The sequence below is a fragment of the Meriones unguiculatus genome, chromosome 7, assembly GCF_030254825.1.
Source record: "Meriones unguiculatus strain TT.TT164.6M chromosome 7, Bangor_MerUng_6.1, whole genome shotgun sequence".
NCBI lineage: Eukaryota > Metazoa > Chordata > Mammalia > Rodentia > Muridae > Meriones > Meriones unguiculatus.
This window is the reverse complement of record NC_083355.1, coordinates 83,834,099-83,858,114: the sequence shown is the minus strand read 5'-3', so window position 1 is coordinate 83,858,114 and position 24,016 is coordinate 83,834,099. Positions and strand designations below refer to the sequence as shown.

At 47.6% G+C, this 24,016-nt stretch overlaps 1 protein-coding gene across 1 annotated transcript in view; it reads right to left on the bottom strand.

Moving 5' to 3' along the window:
• The window catches only part of Fntb (farnesyltransferase, CAAX box, beta), an 83,693-nt gene that overhangs the window by 15,389 nt on the left and 44,288 nt on the right, over positions 1–24,016 (bottom strand). Inside the window, exons 7-9 of the mRNA XM_021635530.2 lie at positions 15,078–15,164; positions 7,636–7,765; positions 4,769–4,901 (exon numbers count right to left, since the gene is read on the bottom strand). Coding sequence (XP_021491205.1) covers positions 4,769–4,901; positions 7,636–7,765; positions 15,078–15,164 — 350 coding nt within the window. The remainder of the gene's footprint in view (positions 1–4,768; positions 4,902–7,635; positions 7,766–15,077; positions 15,165–24,016) is intronic.

Below are 24,016 nucleotides of genomic sequence, written 5' to 3'. Positions count from 1 at the left end.
CTGTCACATGACTGACAACCTTCTGGAACTCTGTCCTAGGAGATCTGACCACTCACACGTATTCACATACCACACACACACACAAACACACACATTTTGCAGGATATCTTATCACACTGTGAACCCTGCGATTGTATTGTTTACTAGAAAAAGCTGTTTCTAGTTATGGTGTGGCTCAACACTAGTACACACCTTTAATGCCAAACAGGAATATATAAAATTAACCCTCGATCAAGAGGCAGGGCCAGCAACCAGTGGACAGGAAGTAAACATAGGGAAAAACCATAGAGTAAGAGGAAGTCAGGAGGACAGACAGGGAGATTCACAGGACGCGGAAGGGAGGAACATTCAGCCTGAGGGGTTTCTGGGATGGTGTGGAGAAGGTGACCCCCTTTCTGGGACATCAGCTCAGGAGGAAGGTTGGCTGGGAGCTTTCTCTGCCTCTCTGAGCTAGCAGGCTTTCACCCTACCAACTGGCTCCTGAGTCTTTACTGGTAAAATTGAAAACTTGAGATTTTTGTTTAAAAATAACACATGTGATCCCAGCACTCAGGGAGGCAGAGGCAGGCGGATCTCTGTGAGTTCAAGGCCAGCCTGGTCTACAAAGTAGGTCCAGGACAGTGAAGGCTACATGGAGAAACCCTGTCTCAAAAAACCAAAAGCAAAGCAAAGCAAAACAAAACAATTGAACACATTTGATTGAGGGAGCCAGAGGGGTCAAGGACACCACAAGAAGACCTACAGAGTAAACTAACCTTGGCCCATGAGGGCTCACAGAGACTGAACCACCAACCAAAAAAGCTTGCATGGGCCAGACCCCTACACATATGTAGCAGATGTGCAGCTTGGTCAACATGTGGGTCCCCTAATAATGGGAGTAGGGGCTCTCTCTGACTCTGTTCCCTGCCTTTGGATTCCTTCCCCCTAGCTGGGCTGCCTTGTCTGGCCTCAGTGGGAAAGGATGCACTTAGTCCTGCCATGACTTGAGGTGCAAGGGTGGGTTGGTACCCCTTGGGGGCTTCCCCTTCTCTGAGAAGAAGGTGGAATGGGGGGAGGAGGGTATGAGGGTGGGACTGGCAGGAGAGGAAGGAGGGGGCTGGTATCAGGCTGTAAAGTGATTAAATAAATAAAATAAAACAACACCTGCACATATCATACACATATATATATACACACATACATTTTTAAAAATTAAAATATTATATATATTAGGATACAGAACTTACAAGGCACTCTCCTACTCTCCTATGCTTCTCTCAAGATCACACATTGTTAAGGGTTTAGAACATGCAGCCAGGAAAAGCCGCTGGACCCCAGCTGGTGTGCATGACTGCCCTGGGCCTGGCCTTTCACACTTTATGTGGTATCCTGGGGAGCTCTCTGTACAGGACCATCGCATGTGCTACCATTTAGAGAGAGCATCATTCATTTACCTACCCGTACTTGTTTGTCGAGGGAGGGTCTCACGCTGTGGCTGACCTGGAACGCACTGTGTGGGTCAGGCTTTCCGTGAACTCACAGGGATCTGCCAGCCTCTGAAGTGCTGGGATTAAAGGTGTGCTTGTGGCCAGGCTGGGCAACTTCTCCCCTTCCGATGGACGCTTTATGTTTGTTACTGAAACTCGACTCAGCTGATACCTCTGCATGTGAACTCTGACAGCAGCAGCAGCAGCCAGGTTAAAACCTTAAGCGTGTGTAAGCCTTAGACATCTGTGCACTGCCCTACAACTGAATGCCTATCTGCAGTCCACTAACAAGGACAAAATGCCCATTTCCTCTGCCTCCCAAGCGCTGGGTCTAACAGCATGCACCACCTCATGCACCCAGCCGCAGACTAATTCTTTTTTTAACCTCTTCCAGAGTTCTGAAAATGCAATCATACAGTGCGCCATGATTTTCTAGCGTTTCGTGTAATACGTGAAACATTTTCGTAACTCTGCAGCACTACTTAAATGACCGGGTAATAGTCTGTTGTAAGATGTACCATACTTTACGTATCAGCCTCTCCTCCCCCACGTCTGAACTTTTAAGTTGGTCTGACATTCTGCTCTTAAAAAATAGGAATGTAGCAAACATTTCTTTACCGTGTGCTCCTGGAAGCACTATTACTCATTTCGTAAGGTCAGTTCTTAGACATGGCCCTGTCCTGCTGACCCGGAGATTATGCATGGGCTGGGGAGATACAGCTCTTGCTGTGCCAGCATGAGGACCAAGGTTCAGACCCTCAGGACCGTGTGGACTCTGGGCCATCATGGTGGCTGCCTGCAGTCCTAGCAGGGTGACAGAAACAGGACTTTCTGACTAGAAAACACACTAGTAATAAAGAGAATAACCCCAAATAATAGTTGTCCTAATAAATGGGTATTTTACTTTTTAGTATTTTGAGACAGGGTCTCACTATGTAGCTCCTTGTGGTCTAATCAGCCCAGGAATGTAGACCAGACTGGCCTCCAACTCACAGAGATCTCTGCCTGCCTGGAGGCCAGAAGGAGTCAGGTCCCCTGGGGCTGGGGTTTAGGTGGTTTGAGCCATCCAACATGGGCTCTAGGAACTAATCTCAGGCCTTCTGTTAGCAAAGTACATGCTCTTAACCAGTGAGCCATCTCCTCCTGCACCTAACATGCATGCCTTTGTTTCTGTTTTGTTTTTCAAGACAGGGTTTCTCTGGGTAGCTGGCTGTCCTGGAACTCACTCTCTAAACCAGGCTGGCATCCAACTCAGAGAACTGCCTGCCTCTGCCTCCTGAGTGCTGGAATTAGAGGTGTGTGCCACCACCACCCGGCTAACATTTTTTAGCTATAAACGAGCTAGATACTGCTTTCTGAGGAGTGGGGAGCAGGGGTGGAATTGGTGTTCATCTGCAGTGATGAAGCAGGGCTGCATTCACCTCTCGGCCATTACAGGTTGCAGTCAACAAGGCAAGCCTTCACTGCAATTACTTTGTTTCCTTCTGTGCAAAATGGGAGTATCAAAAGTCTCGGTGTCATAGGGCTGTTCGGGGGATCAAGTGAGAAAATGTAAGCGAAACGCCCTGGTATAGTGAACGCTTGGGAAATCTCTGCCGCTGCTAATAGAAGCAACCCCTATGGCTCTCTCTATAAGCCAGTAAGGAGATCGCCAAAGCCTTAGCCCATTTCTTCAGGAAAGTCATCCTCTAGGGCAGGGTTCTCAACCTTCCAAATTTACTGTGACCCTTTAATACAGTTCCTTGTGTTGTGGTGACCTCCAACCATAAAATTATTTTCATGACTACTTCCTAATTATAATTTTGCTTCCGTTGTAAATTATAATTTAAATATCTGATGTGCAGGATACCTGATATGCGACCCTGTGAAAGGGTCACTGGACCCACGTCTCCAGAGGGTTCAAGACGCACAGGTTGACAGCCACGGCTCTAGGGACTTCCTGACAGTCCTATCAGTGATCAAGCCAGAGTGCTGGCCTTTAAGTGCCTCAGTATTGTGAGGCTTAAACCCCATGGCTCCAGGCTGGGGAGGGAGGACAGGGACTCTGTGTACTTTAATCAATATCAAAATCATCTGCAGCTCAACAACTCCAGAGAGATTAAGGAATTAAAGCAAAGTGCTCAGAAAGTCGGGGCAAGGAAGCTTAGGTGTTCCAGGTAGCAGGAAGGAATCTCATCGTTTACATCTGAGCAATTAGCCACCCCACTGAGTTCACAGGAAAGTCTCCCTCTGGGCCAAGGGATCTCCCTGCAGGAACAGATTGGAAGGCAACGGGGTGGCCATGACTCCCCCTCCCACGTGTGCGCCCAGGCCAGAAGGAGCCTGGAATCATCAGGGGGCAAGGGGACAAAAGGGACTGTGGCAGCCGCTGCTTGCTGCCGTGTGCCCCATGGCGTCTCCTTAGAAAGGAATGCGGGTTTCTCTGCTCCAGCTGGCTCAAGAACACACACTCACAGGTCAGCTCACTGCTTTAGAATCAAACATTTCTAGGGCTGGGTTGCAGCCCCATGACAGGGCACCTGTCTTGCATGCATGACATCCCTAGTTTCAACCCCCAGTTCTGCCAAACCAAACCAAACCACTGACACGAGCACTGGCATTCATCAAGTAGAACATTTCTTAAAAACAAACAAACATTATATTTATTTATTTCGTGGGGGAGGGCAATCACGTGGGGAAGTTAGACAGCTCTGGGAAGTCAGTTCTCTAGTTCCACCACGTGGGTCCCAGGGATTGAATTCAAGGCATCAGACTTGCCAGCAGGTGCCTTCACACATTGGGCCATCTTACTGACCCCCCTAGCCCACCCACCTCAGCCCTCAAAAAAAAAAAAAAAAAGCATTTCTAATGGTGACAGGTGCTCAGTACTCAGCCAGAGGTGATGAGGCTTTTCTCATAGGTTCTGGCTCTCTGCCCCTTTTTTCTAACTGCCTTCCTATCACCACTTTGACTGTGTGCAGAGGGTTTTTTTCCCTTCTGACACGACCAAACACAGTTCTGCAATGGCAGCTGTGGCTTCACACCCAGCTGGGATGGCAGTCCCCATCACTGTCACTGTGGGGCCTGAGGCAGGGTTGGGGATGCTCCCTTCAGGAAACAGGAAAGTTCATCCTGCCACGGCAGTGAGTGATCTGAAACCATGGGAACCAAATCAGACTCTGCTTAGATAGCCAGGAGGGCAGGAGGCTCCACAGCAGCTCTCCAGACCCCAGCCGGACAGTTGTTTTTCAACCCCTCTAGCCAGCACGGGGTTGCATGTGAGCAGGACGCAGCTTCTAGCCTCTGTAGCGGTGTGAGCTCACCTTGGGCGTGCAGGGCTCGGTGTAGCAGGGGCAGGAGGCCTGCCTGCCAGAAGGAGTAGCAGCCATCCACCAGCTTGTTGCAGCGGCCCTGAAATCCTCCTTCAAATCGCATCTGCCGGCTGGTCACCCATTGCTGCGGGAGAGCACAGGAAAGACGGTGTGAGGCAAAGAGATACATCCATCCCCAAGGGCCACTCAGCGGGAAGACGTCTGGTGGCTCTGGCTTCCCTTCCTCTCCTCCCCTCCCCCCATGGCCACTACCATTTAATCTGGCCGTTTTGAAGCCATCAGCACTGATTACTGCTCAGAGCTTCGAAGACAACCACCATATTGTAGTTAACGAAAAAAGGTTTCGTTGTTGAATTCTTATACACACATACACACAGATACACATACATATAGATTTTGCTCTTTCTCTCCTCCATTGCCACTTCCTGCCACCCCTCCACCCTTCCCCAGCTTGTTCTCTTCCCTTCCCCAAACATATTACACATATGAGTTCATGTTACACATATCCCGTTTCCTTCTCTTGCTCCCACCACCCTGACAACTACCTTTGCTTAGGTCCCAATGGACGGTGATGCTGAGTCGCTGGCAAGGAAGGCCTGGAAAGGTCTCTTAAACACAGCTGGGGGCAGAAAACTCAGGGCAAGAGTTGCCTCTTCTCCTCACTTCTCAGGGGAGTTTGTTCAGAACAGAGAAGGGGAAGTGTTGGGCTGATGTCCTCAGATGTCATCCAGCCTGTCCTGCCTTTATCCAGTACCTGAGGACACTAACTCCAGAACATCTACAAGTCCCTACCAGGACTGAAGATAGAAGCCATCGAGCCTAATCACCGAATGTTAACTTCCTGGTCTAGCCCCCAGTTCTCCTGGGGGACAGGCTTCTTACTCTGAAGCTGGCACTCGTCAGGTATTGGCAACGCATGATACCAGCACTACTGGCTTATCTCTATATTTTCTAAACACACTCCATCAAGATAGCCTTGGAGGAGTAAGCAGAACCAACCGGTCGAAGAGATACACTGCTCTCTTCCCGCTCAGCCTGAGGCCACAGAGCTGCACCACTGGACTGAAAGGGAACTGTGGGGAATTCCCAGAACCTGGAGCCCCCCAAGACCGAGTTCCCGAATGCAGGCCCGAGGGAGTCTTTAGAGGGAAGCCCGACAGCCCTCAAATAGAACAGAATTTACACTACGTCCCTGGTCGTGGCAGCACCAGTCAGTCTTAGATTCTTAAAAGGACAAAAACCTGTGGGTTTAGGGAGTTTCACCTCCCTAGTCAGTCTTAAATGAGCCCTGTGCTTCAGGAACTGCCATTTAGTGGCGGTGAGCTAAGCAGTCGAGAGGATATTGGGGAGGGGGGGCGCCACTCTGCACTTTTACTCACCCCACAATGTGAGTGGATTCAAGCCACGCTTTTGTTCCCTTGGCTACAGAGAGTCAAGGGCACTCAGACACACATGTGTGGGGTCTTCTGCGTGTCTCCGACTCTGTCTGCCTATCTCTCTGTCTCTGTCTGTCCCTCTCTTTCTCTCTCTCTCTCTCTTATTTTCAAAGACAGGCCTTCTCTGTGTATCCCTGGCTGTCCTGGAACAGGCTGGCCTCAAACTCAAGAGATCTGCCTGTCTCTGCCTCCAGAGTGCTGGGATTAAAGGTGTGTGCCACCACTGCCTGGCTCGGGCATTGGTTATTTAAAGCAAAAGGAGGGAAGAAGCTGCTGGGAAAGGGAGGACTAATTTATGGAGGACCTTCCGTCTACCAGGCTTTTTATGTATGCTCTCTCCTTTAACCCTCAAAGAATAAGGATTATTATTCTTTCCCAAAGGAAAAGAGACAGTGCAGCTAATGCAGATCAGACAATCTGCTCAGTTTTTTTTTTCCTTGTTTCTTTGTTTTTTGACTGAGAAGCAGAGGCAGGCTTCAAGCCTACAGTACTGTCATTATAACTTAGGCATGCACTAGTTCATTCCTTATTTTTGTCTACAACATGGGACTTTACATTCCACCTCTTAATGGTGATCAGCTTTTAAAATCCATCCATAAGTTGGTCATTCGGTATCAACTTTCCAGAATCCTCATAGAGTATGCAGTGTGAGGGGCTTTCTCTCAAAATGAGGGCAAAATGCTGCTTGTTACACCAACACAAAATATAAAAGCAGCTCCACAGAGGGCTCACAGTGGCTCAGCAGTGAGGGCCTGTCATCTGCTCTCAGGGAGAGCTGACTGCTGTAGCTGGTTTGCTTTCTTTGATGATGGCCAGGGAAGTTCATGTCCCCTCCCCCCAAAAAGACAAGGGGAACACATTCTCCCTGTGTGTTCTAGGCTTCCCTTAAGCTGACTGCTTTCTGAACGCCGGCCAAGAGCTTGGGGGTCTAGAAGAGATGCCCAGACTTCCTATTAGTGATTCCCTAGCTCTGCCCTGAAGACTTGCTGGAATGCAGATATGGAATTTTCACAGGTAATAAATCCTTGGCCCTAAGCTGCTTCAAAGCTCTTCTCAGGGCTCTTTCTCTTAGGAGATTCTAAGGCACGTGGTAATACCGAATCCCGAAGGACCACAGCTATTCTTCTTGGAAGTATGGGGGGAGGTACTCTGGCTCATTGCTGGTGGTGGGGGACTCAAGACCACTCTGGATCTGTGCGGAAACTTCAAAGCGGCCAGAGGGAGAGGTGGAGAAGGGAGGAGGGACTAAGAGCAACTGTGCTGAACACCGGCAACCACACCTGAAGCTTCATCCTGGGACTAGAAGCCTGTGTGCTCAAGGCGCGAGCTCAGCCCGCCCTCCCCGTCAGCAGACCTCCCCATGGCCCCAGATCAGAGTCACATCAACAAACTCAGGGAGGGGATGGCGCAACAGCCACTCACTAGCAAGCTCTTCAGGTTCAAAGAGCGTTCCTTCTTGAGGATTACCAGTGCAGCCAAGCCACAGAAGGTGTAGCCGCCGTGGGCTTCCATCCCTGGCACTCCGCCAATGCCACCTTCCCAGTTCTGGCACCTAGGAGGTTGAAAGAAGACCAAGGCATTGAGGACAAGGCGGGCTCCATGTTCTGGGTGGCAGAGAATAAGTTTGCTCTGATTAAAGTATAAATTGTTACCACCATGGATAGAAATGTGCTGATGTATTGGCGTGTCTGTGTGTATATGTGTACGCGCACATGCAATGTGGAGGCCGAAGGTCAGCTTTGGGTGTTCTTCAGGAGAGCTACCGTCTTTGTTTTTTGAGGCAGGGTCTCCCACTGGAACCTGGGATCAGACTTCCCCAGAGCTGCGATTACGAGCATGCCTGGGCTTTTCACACGGGGGCTGGGTTCAGATCCTCTGGCTTGTACTGTAAGCACTGGATGGGCTACGCTATCTCCCCAGCCCCTAATGTATTAATGTTCGCAGATTCCTTTCCCGAGAAAACAAAACCGGAAGCCTTGGAAGCTTGGAAACCCTCTGCTTATAGGAGAAACGGAGCAGCACTGGTTCCGCCCCACTGAGGGAGAGCTGCAAAGTCCCACACGTAGCAGAAACATCATGTTTAAAAAAAAAACAAAACAAAAAAACAGCCACTGGTTCTGCTTACCTTTGAGTACAAGGTCTATTAGTGAATGCCTTTTTATTTTATAGTTTCCCGTTTTTAACTCTAGCTCTGGAGATCAAGCTGGGGAATTCACTACATGCCAGCAGGTGCTCTACCACTGAGCCACATCTTATTTTCCGTTTCTTTCCGTTTCTGTTTGTTTGAGGTGGGACTTCACAAAGACAGGCTGGCCTTAAGCTCCCTGATCCCACCACCTGGCCCTACATCCACCCGACTCAAGTGACGGGCTACAGAGGTGTGCCACCATGCCTCAGGCGTTGGGTTTGTTTGTTTGATGTTGGCTTGTGACCTGTTTTGGTAGTGCTGGAGATTAAATCAGCGTGTTGCACATGCTAAGCAAGCACTCTACCACTGAGAAAATCTCAGCCCACTCTTTGCTCTTTGGAGTAGGTCTCACTAAGTTGCCTAGGCAGGCCATGTACTCACTCTGCTGCCCAGATAGGGCCTGACTTTGGGATTCTCCTGTTTTAGCTCAAAATTTCTATAATATACACACACACCCCTACACAAAAGAGAAAAAAACTGAGCTATGTTTTCCTATGTTTCCCAGGTGGGCTCAAATTATCCTCCACCTTAGCTTTACAAGTATCTGGAACTAGCTGGTGTGATGGCTCATGCCTGTAATTTTAGGACTTAGAAGGCTGAGGCAGGAGACTTGCCCAGGCTACAGAGTGAGATCCTGTCTCAAACAAACAAACAAACAAACAAACACCATCAATTAAACCCCTAAGTATAAGATTATGCCCAGCTTGTGACTGCTCAAAAATAAACTTTATTTTTAAATGTCACAATTTTTTATATATTGAAAATATCTGAGGTGGGTGTGGTAAGCACAAGCTTTAGTCCTGGCACAAAAAAGGGCGTCAGGCACGTAAGGCAGTCAGGCAGATCTCTGAGTTGAAGGCCAGCTTGATTTACATAGCAAGTTCCAGACTCTCAAGAGCCACTCTCTTTCTTTCTCTCTCTCTGCCTCTCTCTCTTCTTTCTTTCTTTTCTTCAAGTCAGGGTTTCTCTGTATGGCCCTGGCTGTCCTGGACTCACCTGTAGACCAGGCTGGCCTCAAACTCACAGAAATTCACTTGCCTCTGCCTCCCCAAGAGCTGGGACTACAGGCATGCGCGACTATACCTAGCCGGGAAAAAACTGTTTCCTTTATAAAACTCATTTTGTTTTAATTGAAAAGGTAATACTAAAAGGTTTAAACTTCTAAGAGCATCGAAGAGTAAACACTGCAAAGCAGCTTCCTGCCCATTCTAGACTCCTAGTTCCTATTACCAGCAGGGACCCATCAGTTTCCGTGCCTTTAGTCTGCCTCGGTGGTCTCTTTCACACAAATATTACACACACCCACAATACTTCATACACATATACACTACACACACACATACATGCAAGCTATACACACACACTACACACGTATACCATAGACATATGCTCCACCTTCTCTTGGTTTTTATACACCCTCTTCTGCACCTTGCTTTTTTTTTTTTTTTTTTTTTTTTTCCAGATAATAAAACTCTTTGGAAATGACCATGGTGGCACGTGCCTGTGATATTTAGAGGTGGAAGAAGATCAGAGTTCACAGCCAGCCTCAAATACACAGCAAGTTCAAGGCCAGCTTGGGCTGCATGAGACCTTGTCTTCAACACACCCAAACCCACATACACACAATGAACAACATAATGGGCTGAATCCTAGGGCCCAATAAAACGTAAATGAGAGGATTTAAAGGGCATGAATGGGCAGGATGAAGAAAGCAGGGGACGGACAACACGAACACAGGCGAGCGAGAACAAAAATCCTAAAAATCGGGGTCAACTGCACCTAAACAGCTGGTTAGAGAAACTTTCCTCAGTTCTGACACGGCGGTGGGAAAGCTGCAGCCGCCAAGAACAAGCCCATGTTTGGTTGTTATGGTGGTTTGAATAAGATGGCCCCTATAGGCTCATACATTTGAATGCTTGGTCACCAGAGTACCGCTATTTGAGAAAGATTCAGAGCTGTGACCTTGCTGGAGTAGTGTGTCACAGAGGGTGGGCTTTGAGGGTTTGAAAGCCCATACCAGGCTAGTCCCCCCCCACACTCTTTGTCTCTTTCCTGTCTCTGTCTCTCTCTTTTTCTCTCTTTCATCCACAGATTCAACAAGAAGGGAGCAGAGGGCTGAACCCCAGCTTCTGAGCACAGCGGAAAGCAGGAGCGATCAGTGGGAGGGCCACCAGGCAGCACAAACACCTTAGCTTTTCCCAACTAGTTAATTCATAAGGTTGCCTGCAGGCTTTACGCCCTAAGCAGGAATCTGAAAGCTCAGGAACAAAACCTTCCAGATATCGATACACGGCAGTTCCTGGGAGAACAGTGTGGTCCTAGGTCACGTTTGTGCACATGCCCTCCCATCAGCTTTTCAGTACTGGACTCAATGTGAACAGAGCAGCTGAGCACTAGGAACGTGAGCACCTCTCCGTAGGAAAGAGAGACCCAGCCTCAAAAGCAAGGTGGAGGAGAAAATGCTGGGCACAGAAGAAAACTGCTCACAGTTGCATCTTATTTTCGTGTTTTAAAGATTTCTTTCTTTTTAGTGTATCGGTGTTTTGCCTTCGTGTATGTTTATACACCATGTGCAGTGCCCAGAAAAGTGCATCAGATGAACCTGGAACTGGATTTATAGAAGGTTATGAGCTGCTATGAAGGTGCTGGGAATCTACCCCAGGTCCTCTGGAAGAGCAGCCAGTGCTCATAACTGTTGAGCCAACTCTCAGCCCCTTAAAGTTGTATCTTAGATAATATCATGTGAAGAAAGTTACGAGGAAGACGGAGCAGAGCAGCAGAGAACATAAAAATAAAGTGTTCATGGGGAAACCCGAACTCTGGAAAGCTAAAAATAAGATTAGGGAATAAAACAACAGAAGGATGAGAAGATAAATAGTTAGGGGGCTCTCTTGGAAAATAAAAGAAAAAGCGAAAAGATAGAAAACAGACCCTTGGTGGGCTTTTAAAAAATTAGGTCAGTCTGCCAGATGAGGCCCCAGATACTGCCTTCAACATTAAAAGAGAAGCTTCCCTTCGATGAATGGTGGGGAATGCAAACACTCAACGTGCTGAGGGTAAGTGATGTGGGGAACTCGTCCTCGGGCAGGACAGTGGTACTATAGCACTCCCTCTGCAGCACGGGGACCATCTGAGGGGTGGGGGGCTGAGAGGAACACAGGGCTGTGAGATGCTGTCTGTCAGGCAGAGCACAGCCATTGCGGCCACCATCTCACAGCACCTGTGGTTGCCTGCCACGGACCTCCACGAGACGGGGTCTGCTGATGGTTAGTTATGGCCGGGGGAGGGGCTCACAGGGCCCTTCCCTTCCCCGCCGAACTACTGGCTACTGATGGATTCTAGGGGAGGAACGGTCTTGAGTTGTGTACCCACTGAGGAGCCCACCAGGCTCCAGGGGATACCCCCGAAGCCATGGTCATACAGACCACCCCAAGTGAACTCACTGAGTCACAAAACAAAACAAAAGGACATGAATGTGGGAAAGGACTTGGAGGGAGGGTGGGGATAGGTGGGAGGAAGAGGGGAGGGTGGGGGTTAAAGTCAGAATAGACACTATTCGTATGTATAAAATTACCTAAGAACAAATTTGACAAAAAGCCATTAAAAACGAGGTTAACACTGTGCTGTAAGAGGCGCAAGCCGAGTATGTCGGTACGTGCCGATAAGCCTAGCACGTGGGAAACTGAGGCAAGGTGACTGGTGGTGCCAGTCAGCCTTGGGTTCACAGGGAGACCTTATTTCAAAAATAAAAACAAAGCAGAAGCTGCCAAAGAAATGCTGCAGTGCACTCTCTTGGTCCCGAAATGTGTGTGCTTCCAAACGGTAGCCCTGCCACGGGCCCGGCACACGCTGAAACTGACCCACACCAAGGCCCGTCACCATGGTGTCTGCAAACAGCACCGACAAAGGTTCTCAAGGTCTCAAGGCAGGCGCACGGGGTGTCGATGGAGGAAGAAGAAAAAAAGCGAAACAAAACTCCCCGTGGGACTGCGCTTCTTGATGGCCTGGCCTGGTGGCAGGAACGGTTACCATCACGCACAAACTCACTTGAGTCCTGCGTGTTCCGGATTTGTATGCAATTTAACACCCCATCATCTGACGTGAAGAAATGAAATAACTCGTCCAAGGCACGAAGCTAGTGGTAAATAGTAAAACTGGGTTCAGGCAGATCCCCATGTTCAGTGAGCGTCCTGCTAGTGAGCCCTCCTGAAGACGGCACTGGACGCTCACACATGACGCAAAACATTTGCGAGGCCCAGCCAGCCAAAACAGACACAGGGAGTTCAGCGGGGTGTTAAAATTTGGAGCCAGAAATTGCAGAGGACCGGCTCCCTTCTATACCCCCTTATCTTTTCTTTCTTTTCGTTTGCCATAGTACTCAAGTGGTGGCAGTGGCGGCCTGGGTCTTGGGGCAGGGCAGCTAAAACGCTCACAGAAAGCCACCGTCTTTAGCAGGAAGAAACGGGCTACTAGAAAGTGAGGACAGGCCAGGAGAGTCAGAGATGGAAAAACCCAAATTCAGCTCAAGTTTCTACCTTGAAAGCACATACACTAAGCAAACTGAGCGGCTTGGAATCAAAACCCATCTGAGACTTGAGCCGCCACCCGCTGCAGGGCGCAGCACTGTTTGGAGTTTACAGTATGAGCCTGGCTCCATGGCTCGTCTGCTGAACACAAAAACATCCTTTGAAGCAATCTGACAGAATCCATTCTCTACCATACTCCAACCACCATGTCCAAAGCTATTCCACAACACACGAACACCCAGGACAATGAGACATGTCGACTTACAAGATACCCATATGCTGACGAGACCTAGACAGGGGCTTTTCGATTTTTATTTGGTTATTACTTTATATGGATAAGTGTTTTGCCTACACGCAAGCCTGTGCATCAAATACATACCTCACGCCTGTGGAGGCCATCAGAGGGCATTGGATCCCCTGGAAATCAAGTTACAAACAGCTGTGAGCTGTCATGGGGGTGCTGGGAATTGAATTTGGGTTCTCTGGAAGAATAGGCAGTGTCCTTAACAACCGAGCCACCACCGACACACATACACACATACACACACCACCCTATTGAGACAGGTCTCACTATGTTGCCGAGACTGGTTGGTTTTGAATTCCTGGACTCAGTGGCTCTTTCTGCCTTACCCTCCCACAGTAGGGAGTAGCACATGCTACTGCACCCGGCAATTACCTGTTTGCACAGGGAGTGAAGAAAAGCACACTGGGAGGGAATGAAAAGAAGGAGCATCTCAACTGAGAAAGAGAGCACTAAAAAGAGCCAAATCCAGGAAATGCCCAGTTCCGGTCTCAGAGCACTACCCTCATTCTACTGTGTCCGCAGTTACTGTTAGATACTGTGAAAATCAGATTCACTGACGATGACACGGAAGTCATGAGACAATGGAGCAGTGCCTACAAAATTCAGACAAACAGTCTACATCACTGCCAACCTGGTAATCTCTAGCCAGACAGGCTACCAAGCAGGCTGGCAAATAAACACATAGGATCTTAAAAATGCATTTCCCACGTGCCCTTTTCTGAGAGCCTTTGGAACAGTATGCTCTATTAAAATGAATAATAATGAAAAAAGACAGGGGCTCCAACAAAGCAGGAGAACGAAGTGGATTTCATGCTGGAAGGAAGCTTCTAGATGCCTGCTGTGCAGCAAGCTTAGAACAATCTGTCTAGATCCGAAACAGAAGGGTGAGGGCTCCAGGGGGGAATGACCCAGAACACACACACACACACACACACACACACACACACACTCTCTCTCTCTCTCTCTCTCATACACACTAACACCCTCACAAATAAACACACAGGCATGTACACAAATACACACACAAAATAAAATATTATTTGAAATGTTTGCCTGTTTGAAGACTAATTTGGAGAATTCCTGCTAAATCCACTCATAATAAGTACATTAACTCCAGGAAAATGAAAGTTATACAAAAAATATAACCATAGTATATCATCTGGTGTCACTGCATTACATTTATATGGTGATAAGTACTATTTTTATAAAAGTAAACAACAAATAGTATATATATTTGCACATGTTCATTATTACATACATGTACATGTATATTACTAATACACTATTTTTATTTTTATAATTTACACACATACACATATACACATATATATGCCTTTTGGTTTTTATTTTTAAGAAGGTCTCTTGTAGCTCAGGTTAGACTGACACTCAAGACAGAGCTGAAGATGGCACTGAATTCCCACATCCTGAATGCTCTGATTACAGTATGGCTGCTGCGAACCACCACACCCAGTCCTGTTTCTAGCTTTTTGCTCTTATAAATGAGTCTTTGTCTTTTATATGTACCTATGTATATGTACACGCCTACCTTCTGCAGGAGTGAAGTAATTGGGTTTCATAAGCAAGGGTATTTTGAGATATTGCCAAACTGCTTCAGTCAATTTAGACTGCCACCAATGCTACTCACCAAAGGTTTTGGTCTGTGCCAATATATACTACAATACGACATTAATGGAAGTCTGAAAATAATCTCAAGTATTTATAAAGGGCACTACATATAACCCCTGAGACATCTCATATAATTTTATATGCCCTTCCAGACTTTTACGTTTTTATGTTTCTTGACCCCTTGCTCTCCAAGGACTAGGGACCATGTGACTTCTCCCACCTTGCTATCCATTCGGCAGTGCCTTCAAAGAGGTCTGGAGTGATGATGTTGGTGAGAGAGGCTACCGAGGCGGCACAGTACGCGCTCCTGGAAAAACAGAAACAGGCAAACAAGTTAGGCTCCAAGAACAAGGCAGAACCAGGCTCAGCAAACTGCTTGGGTGGATAGCTGGCTTTGCCTAGCAAGCAGCACTCGTATCCCATCTCGCTCTCGGCACACAGCCATTCTTCCTGGGTCTCCGAGAGGTGTGACATTCTGTCTGGATAGAGTTGCATACAACATGGCTCCCTGCCCCCACACAGGTGACCTACATCCAACTTAACAGCCACAGCAGTTCATCCCGAAAACAGACTGAGCCCTTCTTCTGAGGACCTACAGGAGTTCCCACTGTCTCCTTGGCATTGCTGAGGTTCTCCTCGCTCACTCAGATGTCTCACTGCTGCAGACTCAGGACCTCTGTCTGTGTTTAGGGGTCTGTGTAAAAGATTAGCTCTACATTTCCTCTGACAGATACACTTCAAAGCAGGCCACACGAACAAGACAGGAGTAGACATATCCTTATGCCTCTAGTGAAGAGAGCTCTGATTTCAAGCACTTCGTCGGACACACACAGAAACACCTTTCAGTGAAAAGGTAGGAACGGTGTTCAAGATGTGGCTCAGCTGGTGATGTTTGGTAAGCATGCGCAACCCCTAGGTTTGATCCCTAGGTGGCCCCCAAACTGGGCATGGTGGTGCGTGCCCATAATCTCAACCCTCAAGAGGTAGAGACAGGAGGATCACAAGTTCTAAGTCATCCTCAGCTACACAGCAAGTTTGAGACCAGCTTGGATACATGAGACACTGTTTCAATTAAAATAACAATTTTAAAAAAGATAGAAACATGTCTTTTGGGCAGGGCGATTCGAGGAATCTAACCAGGACTTTGTACACAGTACGCACACTCTCTTCCACCAAGCTATCTTTCTAGTTCCTATCTGAAAATGAAAAGTTAAGACAAAATACATCCATTTGATTTGAGATACTCTTGCCATTCTATTCTTCCAGCCATAATTCTTCTCAGGACACTCTTTCATCTTCTCCATTTGTCAAACAAAAATGATTTGTTTTTATTCCTCCCACAAATCCTTTCTCTAAGAGCACAGAAAAAAAAAAAAAAGAAAGAAAAAACATGAAAGGGAAGGAAAAGAAAGCTTGGCTTCCATCTTATTCCTTGCATAGACTTCACATGAAGCCAAACTTACTGGGGCATCCCACTGAAGACTCTGCAGAGGCCACGGGCATGATTATCCTACCAGCACTGTGACCAGCCAGGCTCACACTGACCGAAGGCACAGCAGAGGCTGGGTTTCGCCAGCAGGCATCTAAAGTAGGAAAGAGTCAATGTGCTGGCGCCAAATGTTGTCATTTACCATATGCTAGCTTTGAAGGTATGATCTAATTTCCTCCAGGCCTTGAGCCTCTCATAAAGGCTCAGCAGTCTTTTCAGAGGCTCTTGAATCCCAGTGAGGCAGGGAGGCCTGGAACGTGGTCTGCCACTCACATCAGTGGACTAGCTGACGGGGGAGGCAGTTGTGGAATTCTGTCCCTCTGGGCGTGACATGGCTGCTGTGGTCTTGAGATCAGAGCAGCTGTAATTACTTGCCTGAGATCCTCACAAGATAGTGTCTATTAATATTCCTGTGTAGGAGGAGGGTGGGGGAGGGCCATCACTTAATTGGAGACTCCAGCCATTCCTTCTCAGAGACGGGCGCCTTCCCACCAGCCCATGTATCCCTGACCCAGCTGTACTCGGTCTTAGGTGCTAGAGGGTACATAGGAGGTAGAAGGCTGGCTGGGGTGAGGACTCAAGGGACGCAGCTATCTTTACTAAATTGTTTCTTTGGTCTGTTATTTCCTTCTCTACGAAGGGTGAAAAGAAATATGCCGGCCAGAAGGAGCGCACACAACCAGTGGCTGAACAGTGGCCGAACGGAACCAGAGATGAGCTGGGGGAAGTGCAGTTACAGGCCTCTGCTGAGGGAAATAGGCTAGCAACCGGGGCTGTGCTGCTCCGAGGGTAGAGCCTCCATGAGGGCAGTTCCGATGTGGCCATCTTTCCCCATGTGGTTCGGATAAGCGCGCCTCCGTGCTGGCACCTCGAGCGTGCGTTCCCCTGTTACTGATGTAAGACACGGAACAGGCTGGGCGTGGCACTTCTTGATGACTGTATCAGAGACACCCTCAAGAATACACTCAAAAATACATTACAGTGCCCGATGGATTCCACGCACTGATGGAACAGGACAGCAAGAAAACCAGGGCTGATGAGACAGACATGCAGCTGAGGGTGAGCTGTCTGCACAGAGGGGAGCTGGAGTGGGAAATAATGCATTCGGGTGTTGTGCTCCACGTAGGCCTTTGATCAGGGCAGGAAACCTGGAGAAAGACATGAGACGGAGGTGCTGGCTTGCCATTGCTCATGGCTGGAGAGAACAGAGCGGAAGTGCAAACTGGATCTGTGGGATCCACCCCTTCCGCCATCCAAGAATCTGGAACGTGCGGGCAGAACCAAAAAAGAGAGACGGAGGTAGAAATGATAGCGAGGGACTAAGTACAGGAGGAGGCAGTGTGTGACAGAGTTCTCCATGGTCACCAGGACGCTATTGCAGCAGGTGCCTTGGTACTGGCGTGGGGCTTACAGGGCTTTTGTGACTTTGCCAGTCCCTGTGGTGGGTCATGATCTTCACCAGGCAGGAGAGGCACTGGTGGATCTGAGTGACTCAGACTGCCTGGCATGTCAGTCTGGTCTGTGAAGGGCTAAAGCCATCAAGAGGGGATTCGAAAAAGAAAAGCCAGGTAAGACAGTCTGTCCGTGCCCAGGTCATTTGAAAGCAAATGAGGCAAAACTGGTGTTCACGTGGACTTCTTAGAGAAAAGCTGACGTGAAACCAAAAGCATTACTTGTGAGCTTCTAGAAGAGTCTTTCTCAACCTGTGGGTCGCAACCCCTCCAGGGGTTGAGTGACCCTTTCACAGGGGTCACCTAAGATTATCGGAAAACACAGATATTTACATTCCTTACAATGGCAAATTACAGTTAGGAAGTAGCAATGAAAATAATGTTAAGGTATGTGGGGGGGTCACCACAACAAGAGGAACTCTATTAAAGGGTAACGGCACTGGTCTAGATGCTTTCCCCATAGGGGTGGCAGAAGGACAGGTGATCCCCAGTGAGGCCACCGTGTGAGGAAAGGAGTGTTGACGGTTATTTAGACTGCCATAGCCACTTCCCCGACATGGTGGCCAAGGCTGCTTATACATAAGGGTCTTGCAGGGCAACTACATGGCCCGCATTGAACTGAGGAAGATGCTAGAGCCATGAATGCCTTAGTTCCTGGCAGCCCCCAAGGTCACCAAGGACAATGGATATCAGTGGACTGATACAGAGATAAAGCAATGTAAGTGAAAATCTTGCTGGGGTAGGCAATCATCCCCCAGTATGCTATGTACATTTCCCCCTTGAAAATGGAGTCTCCACCTAGCCCAGGACACCTGGAACAGGCAGCTGTGGCAAGGTGGTAGGATTGGTGCTGGCCCGGAGCTTGCCAAAGCCAGGAAGCCTGCTCAAGCAACAGGTGCGGTAAGCAAGAGTGCAGCCCTGCTCCCTCTTGTCCTCAGGCTGGGCAGTGCAGCACAGGCTGGTTCTATCAAGCCCACCAGGCCTGGGTATATGTGCAGATAACCTATGGCTGGACCCCAAGATGAGGAACTAAGTTGGCTCCTGAAGAGTGACTGTGGAGACAGTCCAGCCAACATTGCTCTTTTGAAGGAACTACTTATAAAAGCAACAGGATCAAAGTCTGGGGTGGTAGCACATGCCTTTAATCCCAGCATTCAGGAGGCAGAGGCAGGGCATCTCTGAGTTCAAGGCCAGCCTGATCTGTAGAGTGAATTCTAGGACAGCCAGGGCTACATAGAGAGACCCTGTCTCAAACAAACAAACAAACAAACAAAGCAATGGGATCTTTGGAACCTCACTAACAATTTTTTTAAAAATATTCCCCTAGCCACTAAAGCCCAAAACCTATTCTAACTTGCCTGGAATAGCCAGCGGTGGGCATTTGGAGATCCTGCCCCTACTTAGTGAAAAGGTTTCTTTATGCACGTGACACAATGCTAAGTTCTAGGCTCTCTACAGATTTGGAAAAGTATCTAGAAGAGCAGAAAAACAGAAGTTAAAGGGTTTGTATGTATCCAGGGTATGGGGTTATTACTGGCAAGGGAGACAGCTAAAATCCCACTATACAGGCTATACTGCTACTGGTTACATCCTAATGGTATGTAACTTGATGGTAATATCCTATGCTGAAAACAGCCCATGCCCTGGTTGCAGAATATGGAGGAATCAACCTGGGGACTGGTTGGTTTTTGTGGTGCCACAAGACATTATGCTGGATGCTGGGAGAAAACTGTCACCAACAAACGTGTTTGTGCACTAAGGTGTGTTAAGGCCATCAACATTAGAGGCAAAATGTGCCTGCTGGTGAAACAATGGTACAACTGTTTTGGTTGCATCCAAGTACTTAATGTAGGGAAAGCATGTTTAGTATTGTAAAACAAAGCAAACAAACAAACAAACAAAAAAACAAAAACAAAACCAGCCTGTGCAAACTGAAAGGTTACTGTTACTGTTTTGTTAAACAGTTGTGATATGTTGACCAATTTACCTTCTAAACGTTTGTCTTTACATCCATAGGTTACTGCTACTATGGAAGCTAAGTGGAAAAAAAAAAACTTTTTACAGTGGACAGCAGCTCCTAGAGAGACTCATAATTGGTCAAACTGCTAAAAGTGTCTTGCTACATTCTATATTGTTGCTGAGACACAGCAACCCAGTGCTTAACAAATAATCGTACATCTCTGTAACTCCAGGGCTCAAGGAGCACTGCAGAAGAGAATATAAGGATGTAAAAACCAGAAGGGGAGGAGCATTGTGGAATTCTGTCCTCCTGTACATGATATGACTGTTGTCACCTTGGATTCAGAGCATCTGTGATTTCCCACGTGACACTCAGAAGATTAGACCTATTAATGTTTCCTTGTTAGAGGAGGACAGGGAAGGATCCTGAGACCTTCTCCTGGAACTCCGGCCACTCACTCCTTCCTGACTCCGCCAGGTGCATGCAATCCCAACTCGGCTATATGTGGCTGCAGAGTACATAGGGAGTGGAAGACTGACTGGGGACAGGAACACCAATGACGAAGCTGTTGTGAGCCATCACTCCAGCTTTTTCATGGTATAGCTGCTCAAGTCACCCATGCTCCTCTGAATAACCCTAATGAATTCAACGGCTCACCAAGAAGGACTTGGATTTTCCCTCTTTAATTAGACGGACAGAAACAGACTCCCAAGAAAAGTCACACAACAGATACCAAAACCACTAATCCTGGACCACACACAGGGATGGGGAGGGAACAAGGTACGGCGTTCCTCGTAGATTCTTCCTGTCTTCCCATATCCAGCATCACAGCTCTTGTCTGTCTGCCTTTCTCTTCCTTCGACGCTGTCATCCAAACCCGAGTCGTTATCATCCACTGGGATCAACCTACTGTTCGTCCCCCTCCTTCCAGCCCAGAGACCAGGGGACAGTTACTAAAACACTATAACTCACTCTCTGCAACCAGAGAACTGGCAGTGTGCAAATCGATCATATCACTGCCTACTTAAAACCGTCAGAATTTATTTGCCAGCCTCTGTGATGAGAGTTCAGGGCGTCCTCACCCTGTCCCCAGCCTGCCCGCTGGCTCATTCGTCCCACCGTTGCCTCCAGGCCTCCTACATTTCAGTAGCATTTTGCTAACTTCTCATCCCTTGAACACATCCTGCTCTGTCAGCTGCTGACTCTCCTCTGCCCCCAGAGAATACTACAAATTTCATACTTAATTCATTAATTAATAATGAATAAAAAATGAATAAATAATGACTCCGTTTTTTATGTTTGTTTTTCCAGTACTAGGGACTGAATTCAGTTTCTCATATATAGTAGGTAAATGCTCTAAATCAGAGCTGCATGTCCATCCTTAATTTTTTTTTTAACTATTATTTTAAAATGCTCTCAAAGTTGCCAGGCTAGACTTTAATTTACAATTCTGCTCAGTTTCCTGAGTAGGAGTCTCAGATTCCATGCCAGGCCCAGCTAATAGTGGCTCCTTCCTCAGCTAACAATCGGAGGTTTCTGAGGTGCTCATTCTCAGAATAAGGCATTCTCAGAAACTACTAGGAGTTGTTCTAGGCCCCAGAGATCAAGTGACCATCTCTGTCTAACCAGGCACTGGAGTAAACTGCTCTCTGAGTGATAAACTGTCCTGGGTTTCCAATTTTCTCTCCTGAGCATTAGATGCTTCTAGGCAAGGAAAAACAAAACAAAACAAAACAAAATTGGAGTGGAAAAACTATGGAATGCACATTCTAGAAGACAGGCCAGACAAGAAAACTAGAGGAAATCTACAGGTCTGACCTGTCATTCAAATTTTTCATCTGCCATACAAATGACAACCAGGGGCTCAATGGCAGATTGATCCCAGGACTTCAGGAGGGGAGGATTGTGGCCTGGTGCTCCTTAGTGGATCACATCAAATTGACTGGAGAAGTTGCCCTGAATTTGTCTAGCATATATGAATAGGAACACAGAAAGAGACTTTATTTTGGAAAATTGGAGGATAATATCTAAAATGAGTATTTTAACAAACAGCTGGAGACCTTGCCGTGGTTTGCTTGTGCCTAGTCTGATTCAGTTTCTTTTTGGTTTCTTTTTCTCGTTGATGATGCCACTTGGTCTCTTGAGACAAGGTCTCTGTGTAACCTTGGCTTGCCTGGAACTCATAGAAGATCTGCCTGCCTCAGCCTGGAGGGCTGGGACTAAAGAACCACTACACCCACTTGTTTTGAGATAGGGTTTCTTTCTGTAGGCCACACAGACCTTGAACTCACTATATCCTCGCTCAGCTTCTTCTTTTTTTTTTTTATGCTGTTGATATTTGTATTTATTTATTTATTTATTTTTCAATGCAGTTTATTCAGGAACCTTGAACAATCATCTGACCCTGGGGAAAGCCAGCCCACAGCTCTGGGTAGCCTCTGGGTAAATAGCCTCTGGGTAGCTCGCTCAGCTTCTTGATAGCTGGATATTCTGTGTATGCTACCATACCTACCTTCAATTAATTATTCAAAACTAAATTGCCTTGCAAGCCACCACTACTCTCTAACGGCAGGGTTCCCTCTAGCTAAGCTCAGGCCTAACGTCCAGACAGGTATGGTGGTTTGAATAAAAATGGCCCCCATAGGTCCAGAAGGAGTGGCATTATTAGGAGGTGTGGCCTGGTTGTCATGGGCATGGTTTTGTTGGAGAAAGTTCATCACTAGGGGGCCGGCTTTGGGGGTCTTTGAAGCTTAAGCCAGGCTTAGTGGCTCACTTTCTTTTCCTGCTGCCTGCCAGTCCAGACACAGAACTCTCCGCTCCTTCTGCAGCACCACGTCTGCCCACACACCACCACGCTTCCCACCATGACACTAGTGGACTAAACCTCTGAAACGGTAAGCCAGCCCCAATTAAATGTTGTCCTTTATAAGAGTTGCTGTGGTCACAGTGTCTCTTCAATAGGCCTAAACTAAGACAGGAGGTAAGTAAGTCTCTACACCTGGTTCAGACAAAGCAGATGGACAGCAAGATTCAAGTATCGAGGAAACAATTGACAACAAAGGCCACTGAGTTCGAGGCCAGCCTGATCTACAAAGGCTATACAGAGAAACCCTGCCTTAAAAAACAAAACAAAAACAAATGAAACCAAAGACCATTCAAAAGACTGTGCTCTCTCCTGGAGGGGTAGTGGAGCCTCATCATAGCTGGTACTACGTCACTTGGTGGAGTGAGAGCTATCAAAAATCCACTGAACTGATTCTCAAACTCCTTTCAGGTCCTGGTATAGAAACTGCTCAGGACTCCAAAACAGACCTGTGTTTACAGACCTCAGCTGATGGTGCTGTGGAGGAAGGCAAACAAGACCTTTCTGGCTAGCCCACTTTCTTTTCAAAAGTGTTATGACTGTCACATGTCTGTGATGGCAGGTGGGGTGTGTACCTTCTATAGCACATGCGTAGCAGTGAGGGAGCAACTCTGTATAGTCTGTTCTCTCCTTCTATCAGGGACTGAACCTGGGTCCTCAAGCTTGTGCGGTAAATGCCTTTATAAGCCATCTCACCAGCTCCTGGCTGGCTTTCCTGAAGGCACCATGCTAACCATGACAAAATCGTAACGCTTATACCGAAAGCTACACAGTTAGCATGCCACTGTGAAAAAACATGCTCAAGAATCCACCATGAGGCCAGACACTTGGGGGAGGCAGGCAGAGCTCTATATGAGTTCAAGGCTATCCTGATCTACATAACAAGCCAGGGCTACACAGTGAGACCCTGTCACAAAACAAGACAAAACACACACAGAAGAAAGATAATTTTTCTCTATCATTTTGATATAAAACCTTCACCTCCTCCCCAAAAGTACATTTCTCCAGGCTCAATAATATACAACCCCAGTCATCCACTGCACTTAAGAAAGTGCATATTTACATGCCTCATAGGTAGACTGCCTACAGGTCAGGAAGCTGCTTGCTGGTGCAATTAATATATCTAATTTTCCCCTTTCCTTCTTTTTAATTAAGACTGGGTCATGTAGGCTAGCCTTGAAATCATTATGTAGCCAAGGATGACCTTGAACTCCTAATCCCTCTGCCTCCCCCTCCCAAGAGCTGAGACCTTGATCACAGACCACCATACCCGGCCAGATACTAAGTTTGAGCCAACAGGTACCAATCAGTTGGTTCAAATCCACTACAGCGTCTCTCAAGGCCCTGGGCACCCCGCAGAGGTGCTCAGCACCCTCAGGATTTCCTCAGAGGCAAC